Genomic DNA, 16680 nt, shown 5'->3' with positions numbered 1-16680 from the left:
TCAAACTATTATTGTGGTTCTCAGTTTGACTAGATTTTCCGTGAACGGCGCTAGTTTCCTTGGCAGCGAGACCAGCGCGCTGGGAAATGTAAAAAAATCAATAATGTGAGCCACCGAGCCTGGTTGCCATCCGCGCCGTAATAGTGGTGAATTTCACTTTTCATTCCAACAACTTCATTGTTCCTGGCTGATTTGAGTAAAATTGCAAAATACGACTCACGGGTGGTCGTTTTAGAATAATTTAAAGACATGTTAATCCCTTCGGATAACCCTGGGAGCAGTTTTAATTGTAAGAAGTAGGTACTGGGTAGACATCGTGAGCTGATGGAAACAGTGTCAAGGCTAATTCAGAAGAGGTAAATTTCAACATATATTTTATAATTCTTTTTTTATTTTCATAATGTAATTCAAAATTTATGCCAATTTTGTTTTAAATAATTTCTGGAGATATCGGATTTTTGGAATAGATCAGGCTTTCTTAATAATGATGGCTTATTCAGTTACACTTTTTTATATTTTAATATGATTAAATTTTCTCATTATATTTTTTTTACTAATAATCTATATTTAAAAAGTCGATCAGCTTGATTCGCTTTTCTTTTTATAAGATATGAACTTAGTAATAATCTAATTTTTTCCTAACCTGGAACAAGACTCAGCTTGACGAGTTTGAAACTTGGTTTTTTTTAACGTCAGTTTTTGAAAAATAAAATAAATCATGTTGTGTAATGATTTAATTTTTTACTTTGGAGGAATTCGCAATAATGAAAATGAAGATGGGCAGTCCGAATTTAGGATATTCTTACCACCTTCCATCGGCTGGATGGAATCTCAAGATTAGAAATGCATTGTCCCAATGCAGCGATATTTTCAGCGAATTCAATAAATACATTGCCCCTGCATACCATCACGATCGCTGCGAAAGGTAATTTTTTTAAAAATAATTTGTCTCATTGCATGGCTACTTTTCTAGAATTGTAGAATAATTTTTATTCATGAAATTTCTATGTATTGCAAAATTTATAATCAACTTTTTCCCTGCTAGGTCTGTTCAAATGCGATTGTACTCCATGCACAAAAGAGAATTCGTCATGGTCTTCGTTGCCTTTTTTGCGTGCTTTGGATTAGCTGTCTTTATTGGACTTACAGGCGAGTTTTCCAAAACCTTGTAGCTTTTCTCATCATATCATCACTTGCATGAAAATATTATTGTTAGAAATTATTGCATTATTGACACGAGTTCGCACTTCTTTTTGAGCGATAAAACTATTTTTTTCCATGACACGGTTTCTTCACTTACCTTTTAATTTTTTTAATATTTTAAATACATCTATTCTTTGTATTTATATTTCAAAATTGTAACATTTTCATTTTGTGAAAGTTATTAATTTAAAATTTAAAAATCAAAAATGTCCTTAATCGTTGATAAATTATATTTGAAGCCTCGGCTGAAATAACGTTATATCAACACATATTTTGTATCCATGGACTTCTATGTATTAATTTTTTAAGGATAAGAATAGAAAAATTACATTCGCTTAAGAGTGTCGACAAAAAATGTAAACATTGAATTCGGAAAATTTCAATGAATAAATATAAAAATAATTAGGTTAGATAATTTACAAACTTGGTCCTACACATATTATAAAAAATATATATACTTTCTCGTCTTTTTATTAAAAGAAAGGAAAGAAAAACGCTTAATTATTCGTGTAATTGCAATTTAAAGTTTTATTTTTATTTTATTATAACAATAATTTAAACAGTATTTTTTATTACAATTATTTCTGATAATTATTTATCATTTATTTGATTATTTTTGAATATTGTATTTGATATTACCTGTTCTTGACATTTTAATCCAGCCTCTCTAGCCCTTTTATTATTTCCTGCATGCCTTTCTAATAAATTTAATTTTCTTTTTTTACCTTTGTTTAAAAATGCAATAGACTAAGAAAGATACATTTTCGAAACATATAACCTTGACTATTTTGACATTTCTTTCCCAATTCAATTTTCGATTTTTCGAACGCAACGCTTCCACGGAATAGAGAAACAGTTGAGAGAAAAACTTGTATGCATAAACTGTAAAAAATTTCGTGTAATTTCACCACAAAGATCATAGGATATAAAAATACCAGTGATTAGTGTGGGGAATTTACCAAAATTAGGTAGAAATAACACGATAGTGTAAAATCACACACAGATGGTATAAAGCAGTTTTGGAAGAATGGAATTTTACATTCGCCTTGTGAAATTACAGTGACGCTGTAAAACGCTGCATGTAAAAGGTTGCACATGCGCAATGACCAGCCCGGTTATTTTAAATCGCTTAATGTATGTTTTAATGAAATCGAATCGTAAGAATAATAACATATATAAATAAAAGGAGTCATGTTTTTATTAGACAGAAAAAATTTAAGTTTTTGTTTGGTTTGCTGTTACAAAACAAATACGCATCAAACAAGGTTATGATCAGTGGGTGAAATAGGCGCATCTTAATTTATATCAACTGCTGTCTAAACAGCCGTAACCTTCCAAATTATTTTTTTTCGCAAGCATGCTAAACATGCGAACAAATTTATTTGAGAAAAACACATTGCGCTTTTCTAAAATATATCCGAATGCCGCTAAAATTCTGCACAATCTTACACTGAATTTACTCGCAGGCCTCGCAGGTTATCAAAAGCCGTCAAGCGTTTAACAGCGGAATTACAAGGATCATGGAATCTTACATCGCTGCTGTAAAACGTATTACACCCCTGATGTGAAATTACACTAATCGTTGGAAGCTTACATAAACGTTGTGAAAGTACATTTTTATTTCAGTTACACTTTAGTGTAAAATTCCCACAAAAATCACTGGTATTTTTATGTCCTATGATTGTTGTGGGAAAATTACACGTTCATTGTAAATTTCATTCATTTATGGTAAAATTACATTAATAATCACTGTCAATTTACAAGAAACGTTTAATTTTTCCACAACAAACATAGGAAAAAGTTACAGGACGAAATGTAATTTTCAGCAATATTTTTTACAGTGTCGAACTCCATGGATACAAAATATGTGTTGATAGAACGTTATTTTAGTCGAGGCTTCATTTATCAAACATCACTTTCATTTAAGTACATTCAAGAGTATAACATATCAAATTAGAAGCATTAAAAATTTAAAAATCTTGGAATATTAAATAATTTTTAAAATAAGTAAGTTCAAAAATTTAAAATATTTAAATGTGGATGACTTCAAGAATAAACAATACTAAATAAAATGATTCATATTTTATTAACATCAAAAACTTCAAAATTTTCTGTTTTGAAAAAAAGTTCAAATTACAAATCTTTCCCAATTAATGAGACTTCAAATGAAAAAACTTCAAGTTTAGAAAAGAATGCAATTGAAATTAAATGGAACAGAAAATTAAAATTCTTCGACTTTGTCGAAAGTTAAATTTACAAAAACAAACTAGATACTGTAAATTATTGCAAAAATTCAAAAAAAATGTACATTAACCAAATTTATTTATTTAAAATTAAAATAGTGTTTAGATGTAATTTATTAACTTTATTGAAATTAGTGGCGTATTAATCAATGTTCAAAGATTTTCTTTATCTTCGAAAATACTTCAAGTCGGAGTTTTGTTAGTTTAATTTCATACAATTATTATTCTGTAATAATATTTTGGTTTTCTTCTAAAAGTCTCTAATTTTTTTGGAATGAAAATATGAGCGAAAGGTCTACAATTTATTAAAAATTACCTAGATCAGAATAATAATAATAATATAATGGTAAAATAAAATAATAGGAACACTATCATAGGAAATTGAATTTAAAATTTAGATAAGTACAAAATTTCATCAAATAATAAAAAATATACAAATTGGATTTATATCAATTGAGTTGGGAATTAACAAACAAAATACTTTAGAAGTTTAAATAATGTTGTTCGTTAATAACTAAACATGTTACAAAATGGAGTTGTTTGTCTGATATTTTTATATGTAAAAATTTCATGAAATGAGAACAAAATATTAAAATAGCATTTATAAAAGCTGGTTTTATTAAAAATTTACACTCAAATTTTGTTAGAAATTTAAATAATTTTCTTTGTTTAAAAAAAATATTACAAAATGAAGTTTATTCGTCTGAAACTTTCACTCGATATTCACAAAGAAATAAATTTGTCGAATATTCATGCTTATTATATCACTTAAGCCTGACTTTCGTAAAAGAATTCTAGTAAATCCGAGCTCTGAGTGATTTATGTATGTATAAGTTTATTATTTACAAAATTGCATGCTACTGTGAATTTCTATAAATGTAAATCATATATTTCAGAACTTTCCATTTTATTTGGAAATTGTTGTGTTCCGTTCAATAAAGATTCTAGGACAAAAATTTTACAAATTTAAGGTTCTGGTATTTGAATATTAATGCTCAGGGAAAAATTAAAGAACTTTTCAAATGAAGCTTTGCGGTGACCCTGATATAATATCTTTTTAATTATAAATTTTAATATATTTTAATTTAATTAATTAAGTAGTTATTAATAATATTAATAATTAATCATTAATTATATTAAATTAATTATTAATTATTAATAAATTATTAATTGTCAAAGTCGTCCTTTTTTGGTTGAAAATTCAACTATTTTCGTACAAAATTTACTTTTTGATTAAAATTCATATTTTGTTTTAAAAAGTTAACTAAAACCTTTTTTGGATGAAAAAAGTCTTCTTTTTTTTAATTGGTATTTTTAATTCAAAAATGCATCTATTTTAGTAAAAATTGCATCTCTCTTTGATAAAAATACAACTGTTTGTTTGAAAATTCAACAATCATGTTTTTAAAAAGTCATCCATTTTAGTTAAAAATTCAACTATTTCGTACAAAATTTACTTTTTGTTTAAAATTCATATTTTGATATTAAAAAATCAAACTTAATTCTTCTTTGGATGAAAATTCAACAATTTTTTGTTGTTGAAAATTTGTTTTTTTATTTAAAAATGCATCTGTTTTAGTAGAAATTTCATCTTTATTGGATAAAATTCAACTGTTTGGTTGAAAATTAATCTTCTTTGCTTGAGGATTTAACTATTTTGTTTGTAAATTTTCGTTGATCCACTTTGTTAAGAAATCATTTTGTGGTGGAAGATTAATATTTTTAGTTGAACATTCATCTCTTTGGTTGAAGTTTTAACTATTTTGTTTAAAATTAAAGTCTTTTTATTGAAAATTCAACTTTGATGTTGAAAATTTAAGTATTTTGTTAAAAATGAATTTGTTTGATAAAAATTCATATTTCTTGATTGAAAATTCAATTTTTGTACAGAAATTTCTTCTTTTGGCTTGAAGGTTCATCAAATTAGATAAGATTTATTTTCTTTCATTACTAAAAAATATATATTTGTTGAAGATTCGTCTTAATGGTTTTAAAATTAGTTGTTTGTTTAAAATGAAATTTCATACTTTTTGTTGAGATATGAACTATTACACTTTTTTGTTGAAAATTCATATTTTTAGGTTGAATATTCAATTATTATATTGAAAATTAAATTTTGTTGTTGAAAATTTAAGTATTTTGTAAAAAACTCATATTTTATTGTAAAACAGACACTTTTTAAAATAAATAAATTTGAAAATTTGTATCTGAAATATTTTTTTTTCCGTTTATAAAAGTTCCTTTGTTGAAAATATTACAAGATTAAAATGCTGGTATTCCAATTGTAATGGCCAGGGAAAATCAAAAATTGGCCAAGCAACTAGCCAAACAGTAAAATGTATGTACAATAAATAAATGTATGTATATAATTTTGAAATATTTTGTATTGAAACAGGTCCACCTATCACTTCAACCAGTGAGCAAAAAGCCCATCCAAATGGCAGTGATATGGCCACCGGGCCTTTCATAATGAAGACACCTTCCCTTTCAACTTATAGTCAACAACTCTGGGTCATTGCTAAATTGTCTACTCTGAATAGTGATGGTAAATTATAATCTGAAAATAATCATTTAAATACCTAATACATTTTTTGTTTGAAATATTAGAAAAAACATAAAAATATTTTCTAATTTTGATTCCAGATGAAAGGTATGATAAAAGTTTTCAAGTGAGTGTTTCGATAGACGGTATCACACCTGATCGTAAATTGGAACCATTTTTGACTGCAGAGTCCGGACATAATAGGTAAGTATTTTTTACTATAATGCTATCATCTCTTTTCTTTAAAAAAATTAAGTTACTCTATTAAAATTTTAAAACAAATATAAATTTCAGAACGCGGCACCTAAAGTGCGAAAGACAAAATTGCGAAGATTTCGTAGTAGCTCATTTGGGATTTCTCCACTTTAGTCATTACATAATTACTGTTCGGTTCCATGGTTTGGAGAGTTTCCATCAACGCTATACGATCCGAGACCTCACATTCTACGTCAGTAAGCACTGAGTGAAAAAAATATAAAAAACCCGCATACCAAATCAAAAAATATTCCTATATCACGATTAAAAATGTATTTTTCTTGATTTTTTACAGTTCAAGAACTACAATCCAGCCTTTACGCAAATAGAGATTTGGTTCAGACTCATATTCCTAATAGCCACGTTTGTAGTAACGGTATATTTTTGAATTAAAAATAATGTAGAGAATTTGAATGTATCTAGTAAGATTTTGAGACAACCTATTTATTTTCAGTGCTGGTTTGGCAATTCTCTTCGAAAATATCATGTTCACGATTGGTCGATAGAACAAAAATGGATTTCCCTCTTACTCCCACTACTTATACTCTACAACAGTAAGTTTATTGTTTTATGAAGTTTACCTTGTATTTTGTAATGAATTTTTCGTCATATTTTAATTTAAATTCACGGTTTTTTTTAGATCCATTATTCCCGATGATATTTTTGATAAATTCTTGGATTCCTGGGATGCTAGATGCAGTACTTCAGACGACGTTTCTCTGTGCAATTCTAATGTTTTGGCTTTGTGTCTACCATGGTTTACGCCAGGTACTTTTTTAAGGCAGTTAAATTTGGAATATAGTTGGTTTAGGACCAATAAGATTAAATTTTCAAAGTGCCAGAGTTTCTTCTATAAAATTACGAAAAATTAAATAACCAGAGTATCTACTTACCTCGAAAACCTGGAATTAAGAGAGAATTTGTATACACCTGCAAAAACAGGAAATTTCAGGGAACTTTTTTTAAGTCACGAATTTTTCCGATTATTTAATTATTTTAAATTATGATACAACATTAATGAATAGCATTTTTTATTTTTACTTTGAATAGTAACTTATATAGTACTAGATTTGAACTAATTTAAATCAATATTAACAAAGTAGGTTAAGTTTCAACCTAGTAGTTGCATTTAAAAAAAAAATGAATTCTCTACAAAAAAAAATAATAGTTGTTAAATTAACCAAAAAACTCTTTAAACCAAAAGCACCTGAATTTAACCAAAACATATTATTTTTTAACCAAACAGGTGCATTTTTAACAAAAAATATGAATTTTCAAACCAAAAAATCAAAATTCAACACGAAAATATTAATTTTCAAGGAAATAATTCAATTTTCACTAAAAAAATATGAATTTTCAATCTAAATAATGAATATTCAACCAAAATAATTATTTCTTATCAAGTATTTGTACTTTCAACCAAAAACGATTCAAATTTTAAATCAAAATCTGATGAATTTAACTTAAAAGGCGAATTTTTAACTTAAATAATGAATATTCAACAACAACAAAATAAATTCTTATCAAGTATTTGCACTTTCAACCAATTAGTTAAATTTCCAACTGAAAAGATTTAAATTTTCAATAAAAAACTCCTAATATTAATCGGAATAGACCAATTTTCAACAAAATAGTTGAATACTTAAATAATACAGTTTAATTTTTAACCGAATAGTTGCATTTTTAAACAACAATTTTAATTTTCTACCGAAAAGACGAGTTTTCAAAAAAATATATTAATTTTCAATGAAATAGTTGAATTTTTAATTTCAAAAAATTAACTGTCTGCTACGAAAGGCAATTTTTCTAGTTAATACATTAATTTTAAATCAAATAGTGGAATCATCAACTAAAAACTATATATTTTCAACCAAAAAATGGAAAAAAAATGAAAAAAAATAGTTAAATTTTCAATCACATAAAGATGAATTTTCAACTGAAGTAATGGACTTTAAAAAACCAAGTAATTTCATTTTCAACCGAGAATGACGATTTGTCCACAAAAAATGTAATATTCGATATTTCAACCGAAAAATTTGGTTTCAATCAAAAAAGTAAAATTCAACCAAAAAAGGCAAGTTTTCAACAAAGTAATTGAAACTTCAACAAAAACAGATATATTTTGAACCAAACCATTGCATTTTGCACACAAAAGATGAAATTTCAAACGAAATTGTTAATTTCTAAACAAATGGTTGAATTTTCTATCAAGTTGAAATTTAAGGCCAAAAGACGATTTTTTAACAAAGAGTTGAATTTGTGGCTATGAAACATTATTCTGTCAAAAAAGAAAAATTCAACTAAATCGTTCAATTTTCAAGCCGAAAAAACGAATTTTCTACATAAGGGCAGAATTTTTAACGCGAAAATGTGAATTTTCAACCAAATAGTTGAATCCTCAACCAAAACAGACCAGTTACGACAAAAAGTTTCATTTTTAACCAATAGATGGTTAAATTTACGTTTCGTTGAATTTATAACAAAAAAATATATATCTCTAACGAAAAATTGATTTGCAACAAAATAGTTGAATTTTATATCAAATTGATGAATTTATAAGCTAAAAGCACCAAATTTCTAACGCAGTTGAATTTTAAAGTCGAAAATATGAATTTTTAGCCAAACAGTTGAATTTCAAACCAAAGCGAATTAATTTTCTTTAAAAAGTTTTATTTTAACCAAAAGAAAGGTGCTACAAAAAGAGGTTAATTTTTTAACCAGAAAGACGATTTTTCAACAAAAGCGTTGAATTTTTAACTAAGAAGTATGAGGTATTGTGTAATAATATATGCGACTACTATGTCTATGTATATGTGACTACTATGCAATACCAATACTATTAGTATGTAGTACTTAATACTTGATTGGCTTCTTATGAAGAAAATGTATACCTGAAAAGAAATCTAGAAATACTTTGAAAAAACCCTAGAATTATCAGGGAATTTTTGGCCAGGGTTACAGGGGACACTAACAAATAGTATTTTTATATGCGCGCTATAGTTCGTAGGAAACATTGCCTTGCCAATTAATAATATAATTATTACCCTAAATATCAAATTCGTAATTTCGAAAACATCAATTAAAATTTTGAATTTTAAAGTTCTGAAACTCCTGAATGTTAAATTTTGGAATAATTGATAAAATGCATTAATTTTTAGATTAAATTCGTCATTAATTAAATTATTTAACTGTTTAGGCCTATGAATACAGATTTGTGTGACTTCTACTTTAAAAGTGCAGATATATATTTAGAATTTTTATTTTTTCAATTCTGAAGGTTTTAATTAAAATATATTTACATTTAAACGCTTGAAACTAAAAATTACGCCACCATTGAGACAATCAATTTTATATTCCACGTTTTTTAATAATTCGAATTTGAAACTAGAATTTAGGACTTTCAATTTATAATAAAATTGTATTTCTATTGTTTATTTTGAAGTTATATTGCACAATTAAAAAAAATGTAACATTGAAACCTAAAATTGTTGAATATTTTAAAATAAAATTTATTAATTTTCAACAATTTCAATTCGAAATGATACAATTTAAAGCATTATCAGTTATCGAATTAATTATACTTCAATCTAAAATTGATCATCAAAAACTTTTTTTATACACTATACAATACCATTTTAGAATACTATAATAAAAAAATGATTAACATAAAAAATGACCGACATAGGTGAAAACAAGTAGTTTAAGCCAATAAACCGATTTTCGAAAATTTCGCACCTACGCCTGTATACAGTGTGACCTTCAATTACTATTAGCATTTATATCATTTTTCTTTTTAAATTGATCCGCTGGTCCAATTTAAAATTATTATTCTAATAAATAACCAACGGAAAATAATTAATATTATCAGTATTAATTATTGCTAATATTTATTAATTTAGACCGCTATTTGCGATGTTTGATTGCAGAATGAAAGACGAATCGCAACGTTTTACTTGCCAAAATTGCTAATTGTTGGATTATTATGGGGAGCAGGTCTCACTTTGGCAACTTGGCTGAGGTGCACAGAGCTCGAAGATCCTACGTATAATTACATTCTGGATACTTCGAATTACTACGTAAGCATACAAAATGAATAAATCAACTTTTACAAAAATATTTTATAAATGCAGATTTAATTTTTAAAAAATGTTATAGGGATTTAAGGTGTTTTTCCTTACGATGGGAGGAATCTATGGTGCTTACCTTATTTTACTGATTCTACGGGCGTACAGTGAACTTCGATCAATGCCATTTTTCGGTAATTAAATATACAATATATATTTTACACTTTTTTATACAAATTTTCTTCCTTTCTCGATTCTTGATGTTTATTTAAATATAACATTCCGAAAAGTACCTAATAACTTTTGTGCTGACGATTTGGACACTTTGAAAAAAATTCTTCATGACAAAAATATAACAAGAAATTAATTACTGGGAACGTATAATTTTTTCGCAAACTGGCAGAAAATGCCAGGTCTTTCAATTTTGACCTGGCATTCTCAGGGTGTAAAGCGACCCGGGAAATCCGGGATTTGGTGGGAATTTTGTACATATTGAAAAATGCGGGAAAATGCTGGGAATTCGTGAACAAATCCGAGAAATATGTGGACCTAAATTTAGAAAGAAATTTGAATTCTCTCAGAGAAATTTCTTGTGCTGTTTTTTGCCTTGTCTGTGCTATTTTTGTGTTAATACGTTTGTTGTGTATGAGCGCGTCATTTGGAAAAACTTTTTCTTAATTTTTTCTAGTAAATTTCCGATCTATTATAGTCGTAAGCTTATCATTCGAATCTTTTAAATTGTATACTTCGAAAATTGAAGCTAAACAATTGTTAAAAAGTGTAAATAATACAATTTTCTTGGCTTGTATTTTATCGAATATAATCAATGTTTTCATAAAACTCGGCTGATTTTTCCTTTTATTCCTCCAAGATCTAAACTTAGAACAAATAAGCCGCAATAATTTTAAATTGGAAAACCGTTTATAAATCCATTGTTCAAGTATAAGAAAATTTTGAATGTTTAAAAGTTATTTATTCTAAGTTCAAACTTTGGCAGAATTTAAGGAAAATTCAGTTTAATTTTTATATCTTACATGCCTTCAAACGTTCGTCATGAATTTTTTTTTAAATTTTGGTTCAGAAGTAATAAAATGTCTTATTTTTCTGATACACATGATGTTTTTACTTTTCATTTCAAAGTATTTTCTTTTAAACTTATACTAAGCCGATCCACTGGGTAAAATAATATCAATCCTGATAAAATAATATGAATTTTTGAAACGTTTCTAGTATATTTTAATAGGTTTTTAATAGGTTTTTTTTCTTTCAGTTTCTCTGTGCTTACATAAGGGACTTTAATTAATAATATAATTTACTTTTCAGACCTTCGACTGAGATTTCTGACACTCCTGGCTGCAGTGGTCATAGGAGTCTGTGCTTTGGTTACAGCTCGGAAATTCGGAGCTGGTGTATTAGAAGATAGTTTTGCCTCTCGTCTTTCAACCTACTATCAAACATCAGCCCAATTTATGGCCCTTTACGGTCTCTTAAATTTTTATCTTTACACCATGGCTTATGTGTACGCTCCTGCTGTTCAGCAAGTCTATGGCCAACGTAAGTTTAAATTTATGTCATGGAGATAAGCAACAGCAACAAAAAGTTGATCAACTTCTATCTATTAATAAAGATTGCGAATTTTATGCACTATCGATTTTAGAAATAAAAATTTCCAAACAATTAATTTTATTGAATGATAAAATTGATTTCGGAATGTTTTTGAAGATTATTCATAAAAGAGAAAATTTTATTGTAAATGTTTTTTTTTAATATTCGTAAATAATAATTTTCTTAACATTTCTCTATCGCACAACAATTTTAAATCATTTTCCTATTTTTAAAGAGTCCAGGGTGTCTAGCGACTTTGAAAACATTGAAAACCTTGAATTCTCCTTTAATTTGTTTTGAACCTTGAAAACCTGGAAATATCCTTGATTTTTTCACGAGATCCTTGAAATAAATCTTTTCTTCTTTTAAAACAGCTATTTTATTGAAATGCAAAAAGTAATGTAAATCTTTGAGTCTGTTATGAAAAGAGCATATTGTTTAGAAGAAATCTTGCAACTTAAAAGTTTTTTATTTATCAAGATATAATTTATCTTTACTCATTACAGAATAAATAAAGAGATTTCTACACATTTTTTATAGACTTTACCAATATTACAAACTTTACCATATTACAAAACATTACGAAAGATTTCAAAATATTTCAAAATATTTTAAGGATACAAAAATACTTAAATAGATTTTGAACATTTCACTAAGGTTTCAAATAGCTCAATGATTTCAACGAATAAAAACGATTTCACAAACAAGGATTTAAGAAAAATCTCACAAGTATTTCAAAACATTTGACAAATATTTAAAAATTTTCCTAAAGATTTCGAACATTCCAATATTGCAAGGATTTCTAAGATTTGAAAAGATTTCACCAAGATTTAAAATAATCCAATGATTTCAAGTAATAAAAAAAGATTTCACAAAGATTTGAGAAAAAATTCACAAATATTTCAAAAGATTTCACAAAGATTTTAAAAAAATTTCCCAAACATTTCAATATTCAATAATTCACAAAGATTAAAATTTTTTTTTAATGATTTCAAGGATTTTAAAAAGCTTATAGTAAACAAGATTTCTAATATCTAAAAAGATTTTATACGGATTGAATACATTTTAATGATATCAAATGAATACAAAAGATTTCATAAATATTTCAAAGATATCATAAAAATTGTATAAAGAATTTAAAAGAATCCAAGAATACCATCGATTTTAATAGGGTACCATACAGTACACCAGATTTCAAATACTTCAAAAAATTTCAAATATTGTAAGCGATTTCAAATATTTCAATGATTTCAAACGAATACGAAAGATTTCGCAAATATTTCAAAGTTTTTAAACTATTTCAGAAGGTTTTAACAAATTTAAGATTTCAAAAGATTTCCACAATGTCAAATGAACAGAAAGGATTTCACGAACAAATATTAAAGAAAGCCTCCACAAATATTTTAAGGATTTCATAAAAATTTCAAAAGATTTAAAAAACACCAACAAAGCTTTCAAAGATTTAAAGGATTTCAAAGATGACTTATGTTTGCAAAAAATTAAGAATTTGTTTATTTATGGTTCGGTTTTTTTTAAATTGTTGGCCAGTAAAAAATGGAATGGCTCATTTTTTACATGTAAAGCAAACAGTTTTTTCATTGTTAAATGGAAAAAAGGGAGGCCTGAAAAACTTGACTTTTTGACCTGAAAAAACTGGAAAAGACCTTGAATTTCGTTCCTAAGAATCGCTGGATACCCTGGAAATAAGACAAATGAAATTATTGATAAAAACTTAGAATATTCTAATTTACAAAGTCTCTGTCGGTACACTGACGATACCGGTAAAAAAATTTCCTGAAATTTCGAAATACAATGTAAACTGTTTTTAAAATTTTTTCAATTTTACAAGATAACAAATTTTTAAACCGAATCCATTTCAAGTCAGATCGGAAAATACCTCAGGGACAAAATATTTTGTGTTTTAGAGAACATTAGGCGGTACGTATTTTTGCGATTTGTGAAAAATATTTTTTTACAAAGTTATAGGTTTTTGATTTTTTTTTTGGTTCAAAATTTTTTCTTTAAACTTATATAAAGTTTGATCTAATTGAGATATGTAAGATTTCTTTTTAAATTCTGTTAGAGCTTATCTTCGTTTTTCGATACCTGCGAGAAACTTTAGAAAATGTTCAGATTTAACCAAATGATGTTGGTTTTCTGAATACATTAAAAGTAGATTTACTCAAAAAAACAACACTTATATTTTTTGTTGAATTTATACTATCATAAAGAAAATAGATTTTGAGATTTATGCAGGATAAATAACTTTTGTAACCAGAATGTTTGTTTTTTAATTAAATTGAATTTTTAAAATTTTTTCCAAAAACAACAGATACGCACAAATGTAAAAAAATAATTGGCACCTAGTTTAAAAAGTTCTGCAAACAATTTATTTACTCATTTAGGATATCATGTAGCATTTCTGAAAAATAAAAAAATTCAATATTTCTTCCTGAAATTGCAGTTGCAGTAAAGCAGCCTATTCCTTTAACTGTACAAATTTGTTATTAACCATATTATAAATTGTTTTTCTGTGCACTGTTTCAAAGTCAGGACACACTTGTCGTTTGGCATTCAAATTTAGTTTTCGAGTTCAACCTATTATTGTGATTCTAAATTTGCATAGAGATATTAAACCATCAGAGAATGATAGAAAAAATGAATCGATTTTTTCTAATTTCAATTGTTAATTTATATATAAAATTTAAAAAACAAGTTGAAGGACTAGAAACATATGGGCAATTTCTGTGAAAGTGGGTAAACCCCACCTTTTTTATTAAAAAAAAAAGATTTTTACCCATGTTTATTCATATAAAAAAGATATTCTATCGATTTTATGAGGATAAGCCAGTTTTGGGGTCAAGATAATTTTTTTCATAATGAAAATTGAACGTTTTTATTTTTCTCAGAAACGGTACAAGATATCGTAAATGAGTAAAAGAACTTTTTGTAGAACTTTTTGAACTGTGCATACGGTTTTTAAGCATTTTTTCGAAATCTGTTATTGTTTGCCAGGAAAATGCGAAAATTCGATTTTATGCCAAAAATTCTTCTGGCCACAACAATTATTTAGCCCGCATACATCTCACAAGGTATTTTACTTATGATAGTACAAATGAAAAAAAGTGTCAAAAAATATAAGTGTGGTTTTTTGTTGTTGAGAAAATCGACCTTTAATATTTTCAGAAAAACCGCCATCATTTCGTGAATTTTAAATATTTTCTCAATTTTCTAGCGGATTTCGAAAGAAGACGGAAAATCCCAATAGAATTCTAAATTAAATTTTTCGAATATTTTATTCAGGTCAAACTCCGTTGTTCAAAAATTTTTTGCCTGAAGGTTCATGATTTTAGTTGAAAATTAATCTCTTCTGTTGAAAATGTAACTATTTCGATGAAACCCCGTATTTTTGCATAGAAAATTAATCTTTTTGGTTAAAAATTAAACAGTTTGGACGAAAATGAAACTTTTTAATAAAATTCCATATTATCGGGTTACAAAATTGAATTATTTGTACAATATTCGTCACTTTTGAAAAAATTTGATCGCTTTTGATTAAAAATACAACTGGTTAAAAAATGATCTGTTTTATTTGAGGATGAAAGTATCTAGTTGAAAATTAATTCATCTTTTATGGTTGAAAATTCAGCTATTTGATTGGAAATGAACTTTTTTGTTGAAATTTTGGTTTGTCATCTAAATTCTTCAAAAATCTTCTTGAATTTTCTCAAGAACTTTAGAAAAAATAGATATGCACCTAACGAAAAATTAAGTTTTTCTAATTTTGAATTAATTTTTTTACAGATTCGTCCATAACGAAAGATAATCCATCGTTTTCGATGATAAATGATTCCGACGAAGAAGTGATTTACGGATCCGATGAAGACAGTCGACGACCTTTGACTCGAGCGCCGAGAAATACAGACGACAGTGATTGAAGAAATAAAATTTCTTTTTCTTGTGGAGAACTTGAAAAGCAAAAGAACGCGGATGCATCGACTTATACAATGTCTACAATTCAACCATTACAAATAGATTCCTGTTATGCACTTTTTGTGCAGTTGAAAAGACTATACAAAATTTATCTTTATTATATGTAGCCATATTGTAATAATAATTATAGCCTTTGGTATGTAATATTTTTTACCTATAGTAATTTTTAATATGAATAAGTGTACATATAATTATGATGTAATTATTATTCGTGCCATGCAGTTTCATATACTGTCGGAAAATATATGATAAAATTACAAAATTTGTATTATTTATTACAATAAAATATCTTTAGTAATTAGTAGGCTTATCGTATTTCCAAAAATCAATATAAATGTTTAAATGGTTGTGAATCCGTAGTGTCGACTCAAATCGTGGAAACAAATTCCCTGACAATTCCAGGTTTCTACAGATTTCTAGATTTTTTCAGGTAATTTGTTTAATACTTAAGTATTCAGTATTCAGTAATCGGAATATGTATACAATTCCACGACTTTATTGTAAATAATTTTGTGCGGTCTTTGTGAATAATTTGTCAATCCGTAGAAATAGTACGTAACTTTATAAATACGGACATTTAATTTCTCGTACAAGTTTTCTGGAACGTATTTTTTTTTTAATTAAAATTTCAGAAGCTCGCACAAAAAGTATTTATAAATTCAATTCTTGAATATATTAATTACCACTATCAAAAATAAAAATAAATTGATGACACTATAAACAGACTTCTTAAATAGACCCCTCCCCTATCCCCTGCATTTCCCCTTTTTCAAAT

General features: G+C 26.7%; 1 protein-coding gene across 2 annotated transcripts; it reads left to right on the top strand.

The window, feature by feature from the left end:
- Positions 1-125: 125 nt before the first annotated feature.
- On the top strand, positions 126-16098 carry LOC117178052 (transmembrane protein 181). 2 transcript variants are annotated; one of them, XM_033369259.1, is made up of 13 exons: positions 126-356; positions 753-925; positions 1046-1149; positions 5842-5991; positions 6090-6192; positions 6283-6436; positions 6539-6619; positions 6698-6797; positions 6884-7011; positions 10170-10319; positions 10399-10501; positions 11631-11861; positions 15717-16098. In XM_033369259.1, exons 2-13 carry the CDS (start codon positions 765-767, stop codon positions 15848-15850), a joined length of 1599 nt encoding a protein of 532 aa, XP_033225150.1. In that variant the 5' UTR covers positions 126-356; positions 753-764; the 3' UTR covers positions 15851-16098. The 2 variants fall into 2 exon arrangements, with proteins under 2 accessions (XP_033225150.1, XP_033225151.1); XM_033369260.1 differs by lacking the exons at positions 126-356; positions 753-925; positions 1046-1149 and adding an exon at positions 2720-2812.
- The last annotated feature ends 582 nt before the right edge of the window (positions 16099-16680 follow it).

The sequence above is a fragment of the Belonocnema kinseyi genome, chromosome 8 (assembly GCF_010883055.1).
Source record: "Belonocnema kinseyi isolate 2016_QV_RU_SX_M_011 chromosome 8, B_treatae_v1, whole genome shotgun sequence".
In the NCBI taxonomy this organism is placed as follows: Eukaryota; Metazoa; Arthropoda; class Insecta; order Hymenoptera; family Cynipidae; genus Belonocnema; species Belonocnema kinseyi.
The sequence above is the reverse complement of the archived record's forward strand: the minus strand, read 5'-3'. Positions and strand labels throughout refer to the sequence as shown.